At 47.5% G+C, this 15,325-nt stretch overlaps 1 protein-coding gene across 1 annotated transcript; it reads left to right on the forward strand.

Moving 5' to 3' along the window:
* Window positions 1-7,458: 7,458 nt before the first annotated feature.
* Window positions 7,459-13,876, forward strand: GAPDH (glyceraldehyde-3-phosphate dehydrogenase). Its single transcript, XM_075842976.1, has 12 exons — window positions 7,459-7,505; window positions 7,607-7,653; window positions 10,679-10,778; window positions 11,255-11,361; window positions 11,522-11,612; window positions 11,689-11,804; window positions 12,317-12,398; window positions 12,514-12,665; window positions 12,869-12,947; window positions 13,037-13,120; window positions 13,213-13,310; window positions 13,658-13,876. Exons 2-12 carry the CDS (start codon window positions 7,631-7,633, stop codon window positions 13,725-13,727), a joined length of 1,002 nt encoding a protein of 333 aa, XP_075699091.1. The 5' UTR covers window positions 7,459-7,505; window positions 7,607-7,630; the 3' UTR covers window positions 13,728-13,876.
* Window positions 13,877-15,325: the final 1,449 nt, after the last annotated feature.

Genomic DNA, 15,325 nt, shown 5'->3' on the forward strand with positions numbered 1-15,325 from the left:
CCACAATTGTTTTAAGGGGAGGCCATCGGCCTTACAAAGGCCCCCAGGGCTGTCCTGTGTGAAGAGGACCTTTAGATTTGATCAGTTTAGAGTTAGATTGTCTGTTAGAGGGACACAGCAGACACTGTCAGCCGAGCCGTCAGTCTAGCTCACTGACGGATTGAGCATACAGCGCCATATACAGCTTCTATGTATAGTGGATACATTAAAGCTGCAGAGCTAAACAATTCTTATTTTTAAATAAAAGTATATTAGAAAAATGTTTAGTATTATAAAACACATACATTACGTCGAAAAAAACAGCAAAAATAGATTTTTGAACAAGGCAAGTAAACAAGCCTCGTCTTTATCCAATAATATCAATGAGATCTCAGCAGGTCAGAGCATTACTACTTGTTTTCCAGCCAGCGTGTTCCCTGAATGCAGATCGTGAGCCCTGCCATTGGCTGAGACCCAATAAACGTGTTGACTGCGCTCGGGGAGAGACCGGACTTTGATATCGGAGGTGAGGAGATTAGTATATAGAGCACCGACACATTCCACATCATTGTGCAAGGAGAGGTTAACAAGGAGCAACAGCTGCAAAAACCGGAGACAGAAATACACAGGACCCGTCTCCAACATGCAGCCGACCAGTTCTGGGACTGTATGGACTAGTACCAGCCTAACAAGTGTAACAAAATACAAAGCGAATGAACAGAAGAGAAATCTAAATCAAATTAATATTTGGTGTGACCACCCTTTGCCTTTAAAACAGCATCAATTCTTCTAGATACACTTGCACAAAGTCATGGATTTTGTAGGATTATAGTCAGGTGTATGATCAACCACTTATACCAAACAGGTGACAGTGATCATCATTTTCATATGTAGGTTGAAACACAGTCATTAAATGTAAGGGCTCGTCCACACGTAGCGGAATTGCTGCGTATTTCCCGTCCGGAATTGCGGATGGAAAATACTCAGGAGAATACAGTAGCAGCAAAGTGCCTGAGATTTAACAAATAAATTGAACTGCGGTGCGCATTTTTCGTACTGCAGCATGTCAATTCCTGCTGCGGAAAGTGGACAGAATTGCTGCATTTTTTTAGAGGAGATATCACCATCTCCTAGCATTGAGAAAAACGCAGCAAATTACGCACCATTTTCTGCAGTCAAAAACGCAGGAAATGGTGTGTTTTTTCCACAGCGGAATGTATGCTACTTTCAACGGCATTGCTGAAGACATTTTCTGCAACAATTCCGTTACATGTGGACAAGCCCTAACATAAACAACTGTGTAGAAGCCTTAAAACTGGGTGAGGAACAGCCAAACTCTGCTACAAAGGTGAGGTTGTGGAAGACAGTTTCATGTCACAGGTCTACCATGGCAAGACTGAGCACAGCAACAGGAGACAAGGTAATTATACTGCATCAGCAAGTTCTCTCCCAGGCAAAGTACTCTATGTACTAGTGCTCCTGCTTATACATAGTGTACAGCGGGGTCGGTCACGTGACGAAGAGTCGTATCGTCATCAAAGAAGGCTGTGCAACTAGACTTCCGGTCCCCTGGCAGCGCTAGGAAAATCTCAGAATCAGCGCGACGGGGGACCAGAATGTATATTAGCGGGTGTACTCATATACTAAAAACGTTTGGTCCCTACATAACCCCTTTAAATCACAATACACTTTGTGGTGGAATCTTATGCAATAAACGGAACTGACCGATCACCAATTAGGATGCGACTGTCCTGCTGGTGTCATGGTGGCATTGGGTGGCACAATGCCTTCTTCCTATGGGTGGGACTCAGTCTCTGTAGGGGAGCACCAGGCCCAGGTCACATTTGGCATTTACATACAGTATTTTCATGCAGCTTCTTTTTCTACCGCACCACTTCCAGTAAGTGTGAACATGCCCATACATGACTGCTGTGAACCCCATGTTTTGGTTTCTTTTTTCTTGGGGTGGGGAGGCTAGTCCACGTTGACGTAGCATTTGCAATATTTTGCACTGAATTCTCCTGCGAGAGCACAGCGCAAAACATTACATGTGTTATAATAGCTGCGATTGCAGGAAATTGGGGGAGGGGCATCAATTGGATTTCTACGACAACTGCAAGAAATCCAAACACATGAAATCGTAGACGCGTGACATTGCGTGCACGCGTGCGATCCCATAGACTTACATCATCCGTGTTTCAGCGCCGTGGAGCTCTGGATGTGGATGAGCGCAGGAGGAGGGGGCTGTAGTGTACACACTATAGATGCGCCATTATGTAATATTTACTCTACAGCTGACCCCCAGAGCCATATGCAGAATGACGCCACACAGAAAAACAAAACATATACGATGGCCCCTGCAGTATTCAGTGACATGGGACCCTGTGCCCCCCACCCCACATCTATGACCTCTGCACCTGTCTGACGCCCTGGTTTTATGTCGCCTGTGTTCCCCAGCTGCCCCCGTCCCTGCACTGACACCCTGGCAGCCTCCTCCCTCCACCTGTCTGACCTTTATATAAAGGTCGTGACCACTGCCGGGGCTATTTTAGGACCCTGCCCTTCAAACGGTTGCATTCCATAGGGAAGCCAAGAATAGGGACTGGATCCTCAGCGAGGTCATGCTGGAGGGTCTAAAGGACAGGCGATATCTCAGAGAGCAGGAGACGCGATGGGTTTACACGTAAGGATTTTGGCCGCAGTGAGACGGATGACGTGACAAATATCTAGTACTGAGGCGGCCGTGGACACACAGGGATCTGAGGACGAGGGCAGGAAGGATTGTACCGATCCTCGTAAAATAAATCCCTGCGATTTTGCTGTTTTTTTGCAAAAATTGCGATATTGCTTGTAATGTATCGCTACGAGATAGTATAGGTGCGCCAAGTCCAACAATATTGGATCTTTTGTGATAATCGCATAAAACCAATTGAATACCCTCCCCCTATTTACAAATTTTGCATGCGATTTTACTCTGCATTTTGGTGCGATATTGCATCGCATAAATCACTGCGAGCCACGGCCATAGTGTATGGCGACTTATCACATGGGCTGTCTAGCGCTGTGACCTTGTACTCGATAACACTACAAAATCACATGCGATAAGTACATCGCAAATTTTTTAAATTTAGGGGAGGAGCCTTCTTTTTGAAGCTGAAAAAACTTTAATCGCAAAATATACAACGTATAAAATACAATAATATTAGTACATTATAATCGTTGCCGCACTGCGCTCTTATGCAATAACCACGAGTCCCGCCGTGATATCCTATTGATTCTGATCAATTGAATGCTACGTACAACTGGAGGAAGAAACTCTGCGCATCAAGAATAAACTCAAGGACGAGATATATTTTAGTCCTTGACCTGCAGAGCATTGCAGTAAGGCCGAGCTCCCCGGGGGGAGGTAATTGGGAATAGATGTAGGGCAGAGAAGAAGAAATGATATTATAATAAAATGCCCGCATTTTCCACCATATTAGCTACATGTAAGGCGTTAATGTTCAGCATGACAAGGGGGATGTTATCACGTATGGCAACATAAAGGGTTAATATGAGGCTGTGGGTGATGCACTGTACTGCACACATGAGGTTAATTGATTTAATACCTTGGCATAAAAAGGGTTAATGCGCTACACCACATGTGTTGACGTCCTATTCTGGGGGATGGGCTAGCGAGTGCCATTGGCCGCAGCTCAGGGTTGACGGCTGTAATGGATATTTCCATTATTTCATTAGTGGACGCTGCATTTTAAAAGGGGTGTATTCACACGTAGCAGTTTTTACCACAACTGTTTTGAAAACCGTATTAAATCGTGGTAAAAACGCATGTGGTTTCTTCAGATGCGTTCTTGATGCGGTTTATACCACGCGAGCCAAAAACTTCTCATGTAATTGTAGCCAAACTGCACCTTAACCGCTATGTGTAATTACACCCTCAGGTTGTTTTGTTTCTTTTTTACAAAAATTGCTGTAAAAACGCATATAAACTTTCGGCGTGAGAACCCAACCTAAGGCCTAAGGGTCCATTCCACGTTGCGGTTACGGTGCACTTGCGACTGCATAAAAAAAATGCAACCAAAAAAAACGAGTTTCGGTTCAGTTTTTATCGCAACCCTTATCAAAAAGTACACCAAATAGTTTTTTGGGATGCAGTTTTTTGATGCGGTTTCAACTGCACCTCGACCGCAACGTGTGATGGCCCCTAAGGGTGTAATCAGACATTACGATTGAGGTGCAGTCCTTATCGCGAATTGCTGCAGTTCCTCAGTTAGCGGTAAAAAACGTGTATGTGTACAGGTGAAAGACATAATTTTTTTTTTTTTAATAAATTGTGCCCTCTATATGCAATCAGGAAAAAAACGGGACAAAAAAACACAACAAAAGCGATTCGTAAATACGCTCTACGCGGCCCGTACAGAGGAGAAAAAATGAAATGTGTAAATTTCACCTCCGCTTTTTATCATTTCTGTGAAACACTTGAAGGGTTAACAAACTTCCTAAATGCTGTTTTGAATACGTTGAGGGGTACAGTTTATAAAATGGGGTGATTTATGGGGGTTTCTGGTATTACATCTACAGGCCCGTACTCCTTATCCGAAACGTCACAACATTTTTGGTTAATAGGAAGCAAGAAAAACTCATATTTCCCCCGCCTCTCTCCGCAGTGACTGACAGGCCGCTATTATGCACATATATACAGCAGACTGTCAGTCACTGCAGGGAGAGGAGGGGGGAGCGCTCCCTTCATGAATACAGCGGACTTCTAACCATGAGTCCGCTGTATTCTTTCATCGCTCCTATTTCCCAATCGGCACAACATTTTTTGTGCCGGTTTGGACATTAGAGGTACGGACTTGTAGCTGTAATATTCTGCCCTCATTTTGCCTAATCCTTGCCCCTTTGTAGCCCTATTTGCTGGACAATCCCACCAATAAGAACTGTCGACTGATGTGTCTGATTTCTATGCAGAGATTTCATCACTTGAGGCCCAAAAATATAAGAAAGCCTATGGAGAAAAAACGGCAGAATTTTTTTTCGTACCAAACCACGCTGCATTTTGATAACAATTTATATATATTTTCAGATAGCACCAGATACGGGGGGGGGGGGGGGAGGGAGGGATACTCTTTTCTTACGCATTTTGATAACAAACGCCACTGACCAAAAAAACGCCAATAAACTATACCCTGTGTAGGTAGACAACCTTATATTTCCCTATAGACTTTAAGCTAATATCTTTCCATAGCGTTTCTGCGCCCCCCCCCCCACGCCCACCCAAAAAACCTCCTTCGAAAACGGCGAAATGTGTATGAAACCGGCCTACGTAATCAGAGTCTCCGTTTTTTTGTCCATCAATTCACTCTCCCCGGGACCGAGCCAAAAGTTACCAGCACAGGAGACTTTGTCACAGCGACAGTTCGGCCGTGTTATTTTCTTTTCGCAAAGAAAGTTATAAAAATCACACGCTACAAATGGCGACATTTTAAGCTTTCAGGCGAAATCATTGTTTTCAATGGCGAAGACGATGTCAAAATCGGACTATTGCGTAATATGAGAGGGAGCGTAATTATCTATTGTACTCCACCTGCACACCCCACCCCCGACCCTCCGCCTCTCTCCTATATTATTACACATTACGTCCCGCTGGGTGAGCGCGCTACATCAGTGTTTCCGTATAAAATATCGATCGCTTGTTCCATTTTTGTTCGCCATTTTGTCCGTTCTTCATCCGTATTTTTTTCGTTAAAGAATTAGCTCATTTTTTTTTTAATGTTTTTGGAATATTGTAATAAAAAAACGGAACAAATCCGCACATGTGAACGATGTAAATGCGGAACATGCGGGTTTAAAATCTCTTGAATGTCCCAGTCATGGCCGCCCGTACGAACAAAGCGATGTGCGTGTGAAATAAATAAAGGGGACGTGGCGCTCCTGCAGCCCCTTCATTGTGTTGATGGGCAGGGGATCGGACCCCGACCAATCAAACATTGATGGCTTATCAGAGGTCGGACCCCTCACCGATCATCTCATGGTCTACCCTACCAGTACGCCATAACATTAGATAGGAATAGTCCTTTAATTGTATCATGAAAAGTTCTGCACCTTTCAAAAATACTTTGTATTTCAATTCCTTACCATTTTCAAAATCTATGCTTGCAGTCAGTGAATGGGAACATTATTTCAATATCTTGGCGCTCACCAACATTTCTGGATTATCAGATGCCATATGGAAAGAGTTTCACTGTCATTTCTATGGGGTCATCAAATCCAACATGTCTGGTCTCATTACCCCCCCCCCCCTATATGTAGCGATGCATCAATGTCGGCATTATTACGAAAAAAATTTGATTGCGTCTCCACTTATTTATGCAATATCTTCGGGTAATAAGCTTGTTGCGCAATTCACCAGAACACGGGACGGTGAGAAATGGTGAACGCCATCTCCACTGAGGAGCGATCAATGACAGGAGAGATATATATGTTCCTGGGAAAGTTGGGTGATCACCAATATGGCTGCCTTTAGCCCGGCAATCTACTGCGATCCTGTAATCGCAGCACATGCTGTAATATTGATGAGAAAACTAGATCTTAGGTCTCCACGGCGACATGGCGCGAGATATTTGCGATACTGTGCAGGCCCGCATGCGATATGAGCAACTTCCATTGGTGACCCCATAGGAATACATTACATGCGAAATCGCAATACGTTTTCTTGGGCCGCATGCGATTATTGGGAGCGTATAGTCGCCATGGATATAAATTGAAGGGGTATTCCCAGAATAGACATTTATTACCAGGAAGTGACTACTCGCTGCGAACCCCCGGCCCCCTCATTGCACCCCCACAATGAGGAGCTTAAATGGAGCCGCGGACGAGCATGCACCCTGCCGCTCCACTCATTGTCTACGGGACTGACGGAAACAGACCCCATTCACGTGAATTTCCGGAGCAATACGAGCGGATTCTGTCAGGATCTGCACCTAAATCCTGAACGTGTGAACATGGACTTAGATGTGAGGGCACCATGGCGCTTATTATTGTATTATTCAGCCTGTAGTGTGACTATGAAGTAAATATATAATAGATGGGGGGGGGGGGGTAAATAATATATATATATTTATGACACTGATGAGGTTTGTAAAGCTGGTGCTTCAATAGATGCTGAGGGACCGGATGTCAGAGATGGAGGAAGGTGTAACATAGATACTACAACAGATGGGAGTGACCACAGTGTCACCCAGGGCGACCACATATTTATATCCCAGAGACGCACATTACGGTAATTATAAAATGGGGGAACCCTGTAGATTCAGAAGAGGAAGAGAGTGCGCGTCTATTACTTGTATTACGGTAGCACGTAGCTCGGTCTTCAGAAGACAGGAGGTGCCAGTGACTGTCTAACTCTGCGGACGGTGATTGGCCGGGAGCTGTTGGTGGGCGGGCCCGGCGCTGTCCATCATCGGACTGGGTATATAAGGCGGCTCGGTTCGCTGTTAGTCACTCTGCAGCAGGACTTGTGAGAGGTCGGTGCAATTTGGTCGGGGTTAGATCGGGTCCGGTTGGGGTTTTCCGTCTTGTCTCGATGCTTTGTTCTTATCTCTGGTCTGTTATTTGTGTTTTGCAGGATCAGAAACTACAGGCAGCAATCATGGTGCAGATTGGAATCAACGGGTGAGTGGAAGGGTTAATAATCTGCATGCTTCAATAATGGTGGTGTAAGGGCAGGGCGTCTATAGGGTTGGCTAGGGGATTGCAGATGGGTCTTTATAGGGTTAACTCGGGGATTGAGGCTGATCTGTGACTACATGGAGATTTTTTAGGATTATTTGACATTAATTTCTCTGAGGCTCCATGTAATGTAGAATGTGAATCAATGAAGTGTAGAGAATAAGGGGTTAATGGCATTAGCAAAACCTGAATTATCATCCAATATTGAATCTACCTGTTATCCCGCACCTGCTGGATGGGGTCAGGGTTACCATGGGGGGAGGGGTGTGTTGCCTCTTGCAGGGGGCACATGGTGCGGGTGTGAGGCAGTTCTGCATGAGATGATGGAGCTCCTGGTCCATTGCGAGCTCCCTAAGATGGCTGCTTCCCGTTAACCCCTCCTGCTGCACCTCCTGTCACACCCCCTGCCGTTTCATTGCGCACCTCCCTTGTGTTCTGCAGGGAGGTGGATGTGCAATATAATCTCCTACCCCCCCCCCCCCCCCCATCTTATGCACTTCAAGGGTATCTCAAGGTCATTATATCATCTAGGTCATCCCTGTCTCTGGAGGGGGAGGGGATCTGGTGGTCTCTGAGCTTCATCTCTTACCTGCTTCATGCACAGGGGAGTGTCAGTGGTGGGGGAGGGGAGCGGACACTGTACCGCCCCCCCCCCCCCCTACTGTGACTAGTTCTTGCACAAGTGTAGATGCTGACTCATGTCCTGCTGGGGTTGCGCAGAAGGGGGTGTACCTGGAGGGTCTCACTAGAGATTTTGGAAAGTATTAAGTGACTGCGCTTCCCCCCCTCCATCAATGTAAAGTGTCTCCTATTAATAGAGAGGGGGTGGGCCGGGTACTGGGGTGTGATTTGGCCGTCCTGCTGTTCTCTCCTAATTGGGTGACATCGCCTGTCGTCCTGTGACACCGGATCCCCCGGCCTTATAATCCTCCTCGTCACTCCGGCCGGACTCTCCATTGTCTTCCTGTTTGCTCTGCACACTCAGCCGCGACCTTTGCTCTGGCACGGGAGGTGATATTACAGGCAGCGTTGCTCCTGGCTGTAGGTGGCGGCTCTGCAGAGCGTTGCTCCTGGCTGTAGGTGGCGGCTCTGCAGAGCGTTGCTCCTGGCTGTAGGTGGCGGCTCTGCAGAGCGTTGCTCCTGGCTGTAGGTGGCGGCTCTGCAGAGCGTTGCTCCTGGCTGTAGGTGGCGGCTCTGCAGAGCGTTGCTCCTGGCTGTAGGTGGCGGCTCTGCAGAGCGTTGCTCCTGGCTGTAGGTGGCAGATGTTCTGCACTCTAATAACACGTGTGTTTAGTTCTCTGGGAAAGTTTATAGAAGGGGCTCTGCTGCTCAGTCTGGGCTGTAGAATAACGGCTCGTTACATGTGAATAGAATTGACTTGGCAGCGGCATCAATGCCCCGAACTGAGGGCATATCGGGGAGGGGTGGTACCAGTGTCTGACCGGCGTAGCTTGTGTCCTGGCATAATGTACATCACTCGGCCTCATTAGAATTTGCAAAACCCCCCCCCCCCCCCCTCTGGGCTATCAGCTCATCACCCTGTGTCCCCCCCCCCTAGGCAAAAAGCAGCAGCTGCTGCCAGGCACTTCTGCTTTGTGGGGGGGGGGGTACATGGCAGATGTCCATGAAATAAAAGGACGGCTTGAATCCCCCAGAACTGGACCAACTTGCTGTTCTGGCTCATAGAGGAGGGGGCACCCTTACGTATGTCCTTGGGGCATATTGACAGGGGGTTATATTCAGGGTACAGCCCCTCTGAAGTGGACCCGTGTGTAGGACATATGGGGTCTCCTATCTTGGGACGCTCATGTGTAGTCGGTGACCCCCGGGTAGTGGACGGCCATGTTAAAACGTTTGTCACAAATATGAAACTTAAGCGCCCCCATCCCCCGTGGCCAATCAGATGTACAGAGATGGTCACGTGTCCTCACCTCAATAAAATTTGCGTGTATTGTAGATGAACCCCCCCCCCTCCAATTTATTAAAGTTTAGCATCTAATGTATTGAAGGGGTTTTCCCAGTCATAAGAAATTGATGGCCTGATCGCTGTTTTGAGGGGGCCGCTGCTCAAGCGGTGATTTGCTGACGCTTGTAGTGGCCGCTGCTCAAGCGGTGATTTGCTGACGCTTGTAGCGGCCGGTCACTGGATTTTGTATTTTCACAAGTCCGATGCGCTGCATAGAAATACACAACGAATCCTCCCCGGATGCCGCAGGGAGTTCCAGCCTAAACCGTGCCAAATTGTGGTGCGGTTCTTCGTTCGGATTGTTTGCTGCGGGAAACGGCACGATAAAAAAATCTAATGCATTATTTGGCTGTTGCCATGGCAACACATCCCTCTGACGTCCTGCAGCCCCCTGGGATGTTTCAGCCCATGTGACTGCTGCGGACAGTGATTGGCTGCAGCAGTCACATGGGACGACGCGTCTGCTCCTGCGTCCAGCCCGGCCTCAAGGGATGACTAAGATTTTTATTTTTCTGCTGCAAAAATCGCAATATCTGCCGTTTTCTTGTGTTTTACCTCCCTAATGGGTAAAACCTGCGACCGAAAAGCAGCGACTCCGCAAACACAATTGACCTCCTGCAGAATAAAAAAAACTGCATCGCACGTCAGTTTATGAACCGTATTTTACGCAGCGTGTGGATGAGATTAGATCAAACCTCTCTCCGCTGCGACTGTTCATGCTACATGTGAACCCGGCTCAACGCTGCAGATTTTTCATAATTAAATCCGGAGCAGAAACTCTGCATTGTTTCTGCTGTGTGTGAACCCGGCCTTACAGTATTCACTTCAATGGGAGACGGCTGTAATACCGCGAACCGCCACAAGTGTCCGCAGTCCAGTTTTGCTTTTTTTGGCGTTCCTTTCTGGGTGTTTTCGGGGACTTGCCGCTGTCTTTGCTTCTCCTTATAACTTGCTGATGCTCTTGACCCTTAGAACTTCTCTAACTGTTCTTTCTTTTGACAGATTTGGCCGCATTGGGCGTCTGGTGACCCGGGCCGCAATTGAGTCTGGAAAAGTAAAAGTTGTTGCCATCAATGATCCCTTCATCGATCTGACTTACATGGTATGTTGGCAATGCCTCGGTAACTTCACTTTGGAATTTGCCTGTACGGGGGTCGGCTGGCCTTTAATTCTCGCTGTAATGCTTAGTCACTGCCTGTAGGTGGCAGTGCTGCTACAAACCAGAAATGTCAATGGTTGAGCAGTCTGAGCCCATAGTGTGGTACGTAAGGGGTGCAGATGGCAGTCACATCCTGGTGCCTGAGGGGGTTTAAATGCCTTATGAGTAGACACATGAACCTTAAATGGCAATGGGGGGCCCTGCGACACTTTGCATTGGGGCCCGTAGCTGCGTTACGCCTGTCACACTGCCGTGGTAACGGAAAATGCAGTGTAAACTAACTGCAAATATCATGGGTTTGGGTGTATTGGCAGTATCTTGCTTGCTTGTCCACCGCTTAGGTTGCCCATTGGCAGACGTCAGGCCTGTATTACAACCCGCAGCTATATTAACCAGAGTCTTCGATTGTCTTCCTCCAGGTTTACATGTTCAAGTATGATTCCACTCATGGACGCTTCAAGGGAACCGTCTCCGCTGAAAATGGAAAGCTGGTGGTCAATGGGCAGCCCATCACAGTCTCTCAGGAGTGAGTATCCATCAGTGTGGTCTATGGTGACCGTGGCGTCCTGTCTATGGTGACTGTGGCGGTCATCCTCTGTGCGGACGGCGTATCTTGTGGCCCCATAGCTGGCTATGTACTTCACCAGCCTATGAATATTTGTCACCGATCCTTCGTTGTCTTGCAGACGTGACCCAGCTAACATCAAATGGGGTGACGCTGGAGCGACGTATGTGGTCGAGTCTACCGGAGTCTTCACCACCATCGACAAAGCCTCTGTAAGTGGTAACTACAACTCCTCTAATGCCGCTGCGTGAGCCGTGCGGTCAATAATGCGTTAATGTCGTCTTCCAGGCTCACTTGAAAGGGGGCGCCAAGCGCGTCGTCATCTCTGCCCCGTCCGCAGATGCCCCCATGTTCGTTGTTGGTGTCAACCATGAAACCTATGACAAATCCCTGAAGGTTATCAGGTAACTATATAACTTGTGCAATCCTACCTTCTGCAGCTGGGCCTCACGTGGCAGAGGTGCCCCCTGCCACCCAAATATAAGACCTGGCACATTGTATGTACTATTACAGGATCTTCAGTGCCAGGCCAGCAAATTCTATAGGGGTCTAATTCGTATTGGGTTTGTCACTATAAAGGGTGAGGGGCACAGGTTTCCATGGTGTGAAGCTGGCACATGGGCTTTAGCTTAATATAGGAGCATTTAATTGGTTGCTGTGTGGAATAAGACTTCCGCTGCGTCCAGTCAACATATTCCAGATTGTACCCCCTCGTCTGTCCCACTGCTCGGAGGGTGCTGTTTTGGGCGTCTTGTTCATACCTGGTGATGTGGAAGGATCACAGAGATGGGTTTATGTCTAGAACTTGTTGCATAGAATTATTTTTTTCTAATGATCCGTGACCGGTGGCTCCGGCCTCTGCTGGAGTCTCGGCGCCGCGTTATCACATGACTGACGTCTGCTCTTCCCTCCGCAGCAATGCCTCCTGCACCACAAACTGCCTGGCTCCTCTTGCAAAGGTCATCAATGACAACTTTGGCATTGTGGAGGCCCTGATGGTGAGTAACCGCTGCTCCTCGGATCTGAGGTTCCCATCGACTACCCCGACACCGGATTCCTTCACCCTCTTACTCTCTCGCTTGCTGATGGTCTATGTTGCTCTTATCCTTGCAGACCACAGTCCACGCTTACACCGCTACCCAGAAGACTGTGGACGGACCCTCTGGGAAGATGTGGCGTGATGGCAGAGGTGCCGGGCAGAACATCATCCCAGCATCAACTGGTGCCGCTAAGGCTGTGGGCAAAGTCATCCCAGCCCTGAACGGGTACGTCTCAAAAGATTTGCTTTGTCCTGGTGCTTTAACGTGCTTGTCATATGTTGGTGCCACTTCTAATGCCCATATTTTAAACGCACTGTACAACACGTGCAGTGTAAGATGGGGAGGGTCTCTAAGCCAAATAACTGAAATGAGTAACTGGGTAGGGGGCCGGCACACAGGACACTAAAGTCTTCCTATTCCTCTTCCAGAAAGTGCACTGGCATGGCCCTCCGAGTTCCTACTCCCAACGTGTCAGTCGTTGACTTGACTGCCCGCTTGGAGAAGCCAGTAAGTATAATAAACGAAGGGCTTGAAGGTTTTTTTTTTTTTCTTTTGAGGGTCGGAGTATTTTATGTCCCTTTGCTCCAAACTTTCAGGCCAAATATGAAGACATCAAGGCTGCAGTGAAGAAGGCGTCTGAGGGACCACTGAATGGAATTCTGGGGTACACAGAGGACGAGGTGGGTGTTCTGGACTCGCATGAATCCGCAGCTTTTACATCTGCGTCGTCCTCCGTGTACTGAATCTTTCCATTCCTCCCCACCCCCCTCAGGTTGTCTCAACTGACTTCAACGGTGACACCCACTCCTCTATCTTTGATGCCGGCGCCGGCATTTCACTGAACGATCACTTTGTCAAACTGATCTCTTGGTGAGTACAAAGGCAATTGACAACTGCGGGAACTTGTACTAGACATAATTCTGGATGTTCGCGGGGAGCGATGGATCAGTCTGCTTCATAGGCCTGTGGAAAGTGGCTCGCATACAGATTACTGCTGGGAGACCCCCCCCCCCCCCAATATGTGTATGGCCATCCTAAAGGGGTTTAAAGTGAGACCCTACGGTAAGAAGGTGGGGCATTCCGCCAGTAACCAGGCATTGAAGATGGCAGAATGATGCCATTGCACTGACTTGCCGGTGGTCCTAGTTCTTAACAGATGTCACTTTCTAGTTCATGTCATTGCGTTTCTTGTGTCATGTGTGAATTGTCTCTTGCAGGTATGACAATGAATGCGGCTACAGCCACCGTGTTATAGACCTCATAGCTTACATTTCCACCAAGGAGTAAAGTGTCACCAAGTCATCACCTCTCCTGTCACTGCGGGGCCCGATGTCTCACCTAGTGATGTGTCTCCTATCACTGAAGGGGCCCAGAGTCACCCCCTACTAGTCTGTCTGTCAGTTTCTGTGTTAAAAAATAAAATTGTGAAACACTGAGCCCTCCGTCTTGTGTGTTGGTTTATATATGGGGGGGGATTATACTGTCTGCAGAACACAATCCAGGGTGGATTTATGGGGGTCTCATTCAGTTGCACAGTCTGAACGGGGGCAGAAAGCTGCACCTTAACCTGGACCCCTTTATTAGCCAGAGAAGAGCGGTTCTTGCGTATTTGCCCCTTTGTTACATGTAATTCTTCTGCAGTTTCCCCGTTGGGCCCATTGAACATGAATCTCGTCCGTGCTGTGCATTGAAGTAACGCACAGCACACGGACCCATTGATTTCAATGGGTCTATTCACACGCGTGAGGTTTTTACGCAGCAAGTGTCCGTTGCGTGAAACTCATGCCCCATGTTGCTGCGTTTTCAAACTCCTAGCAGCTCACTGAAGCTGATGGTGCGTGAAAACCAGACGACGCACGGACGCACATCTGTGTTTTTTTACGTTTTGGATTTATTTTTTTTTTTTCAAAATGCATGAAATACCAATGCCACGCGCTAATGCAAAAGCTAACGCACGCGGAAGGATTTTTTTGTTTTACGTGCAGAAGTCTGTCCTGCTCGTGATTTAGCCTTAAGGGTGGAGATAGATTATATCTTGACAGATGTGAATTTAAAGGGATTCTCCACCTGTTAAGGAAAACCGGAATGTCTTGGCCTGCTGCCAAGCTGCTTTTCTGCCTCTGCTGGCACCGCAGTGCCCATCCAGTGAGCGGAGTCACTTGAGACTGGTAACCAAGAGAAACGCTGACGGCTTGGGTTACTTGGACTTCCGGCCTGTCTAATGCTCCAGGCCTTTATTTTTTTTTTTTTTTTTTTTTTTATAGGTTTCTCACGATCGGCCTGATACCTCTTCAAGGATCATGTTGTGAATAGGCCGTGACCATACGCTCTAGTGACCTCTTGTCAGTGTCTTGCTGCTGTAGTAGAGGGCAGAATAATTCAGTGCCCATAATCTTCTCAAAAGGGGGTATTTTTAAATGCAGCAGAAAATACAAGGTTTATATAAATTGCTGCTATCCATACCATATTACAGGGGTCCGAGACTAACGAAAGGAGCGCTTCACTGGGGTCTAGCTTTTTTAATTTTTATATAATATATATATATATATATATATATATATGTCACTGCTTTCTGTAACATTGAGGGAACACTATTGGGGTATATTCACATGTGGCAGAAATTCTGCAACTATCGGATTCATGAGATGAATGGGACAATTGCAGCGTCCACATGTGGCTATAAGTTGAGGTGATGGCGCTCGGCTGCGCCTTTTACTACTACTACAGACGTTTATTGCACGTTAGTCAGTTGTGGCTCCCGGAACAGACTCTGCTTTGGGGCCTAAAATAGTAAATTTTTAGACACTGCATTGCTGTGGGTCTAGACTGTCTGGTCTCTGCTGCAGGACTAGGCCTCAGGCTGACACTCGCCCTCCACGCTGCAG

The sequence above is a fragment of the Rhinoderma darwinii genome, chromosome 11, assembly GCF_050947455.1.
Source record: "Rhinoderma darwinii isolate aRhiDar2 chromosome 11, aRhiDar2.hap1, whole genome shotgun sequence".
In the NCBI taxonomy this organism is placed as follows: Eukaryota; Metazoa; Chordata; class Amphibia; order Anura; family Rhinodermatidae; genus Rhinoderma; species Rhinoderma darwinii.

Bases quoted from the DNA above. Each gene is read 5' to 3' on its own strand.
- GAPDH (XM_075842976.1), top strand. From the start codon at position 7,631: ATGGTGCAGATTGGAATCAACGG. The intron at 10,779-11,254 runs GTATGTTGGCAA...GTCTTCCTCCAG, and splicing joins TCATCGATCTGACTTACATG to GTTTACATGTTCAAGTATGA. The intron at 13,311-13,657 runs GTGAGTACAAAG...TGTCTCTTGCAG, and splicing joins TTTGTCAAACTGATCTCTTG to GTATGACAATGAATGCGGCT.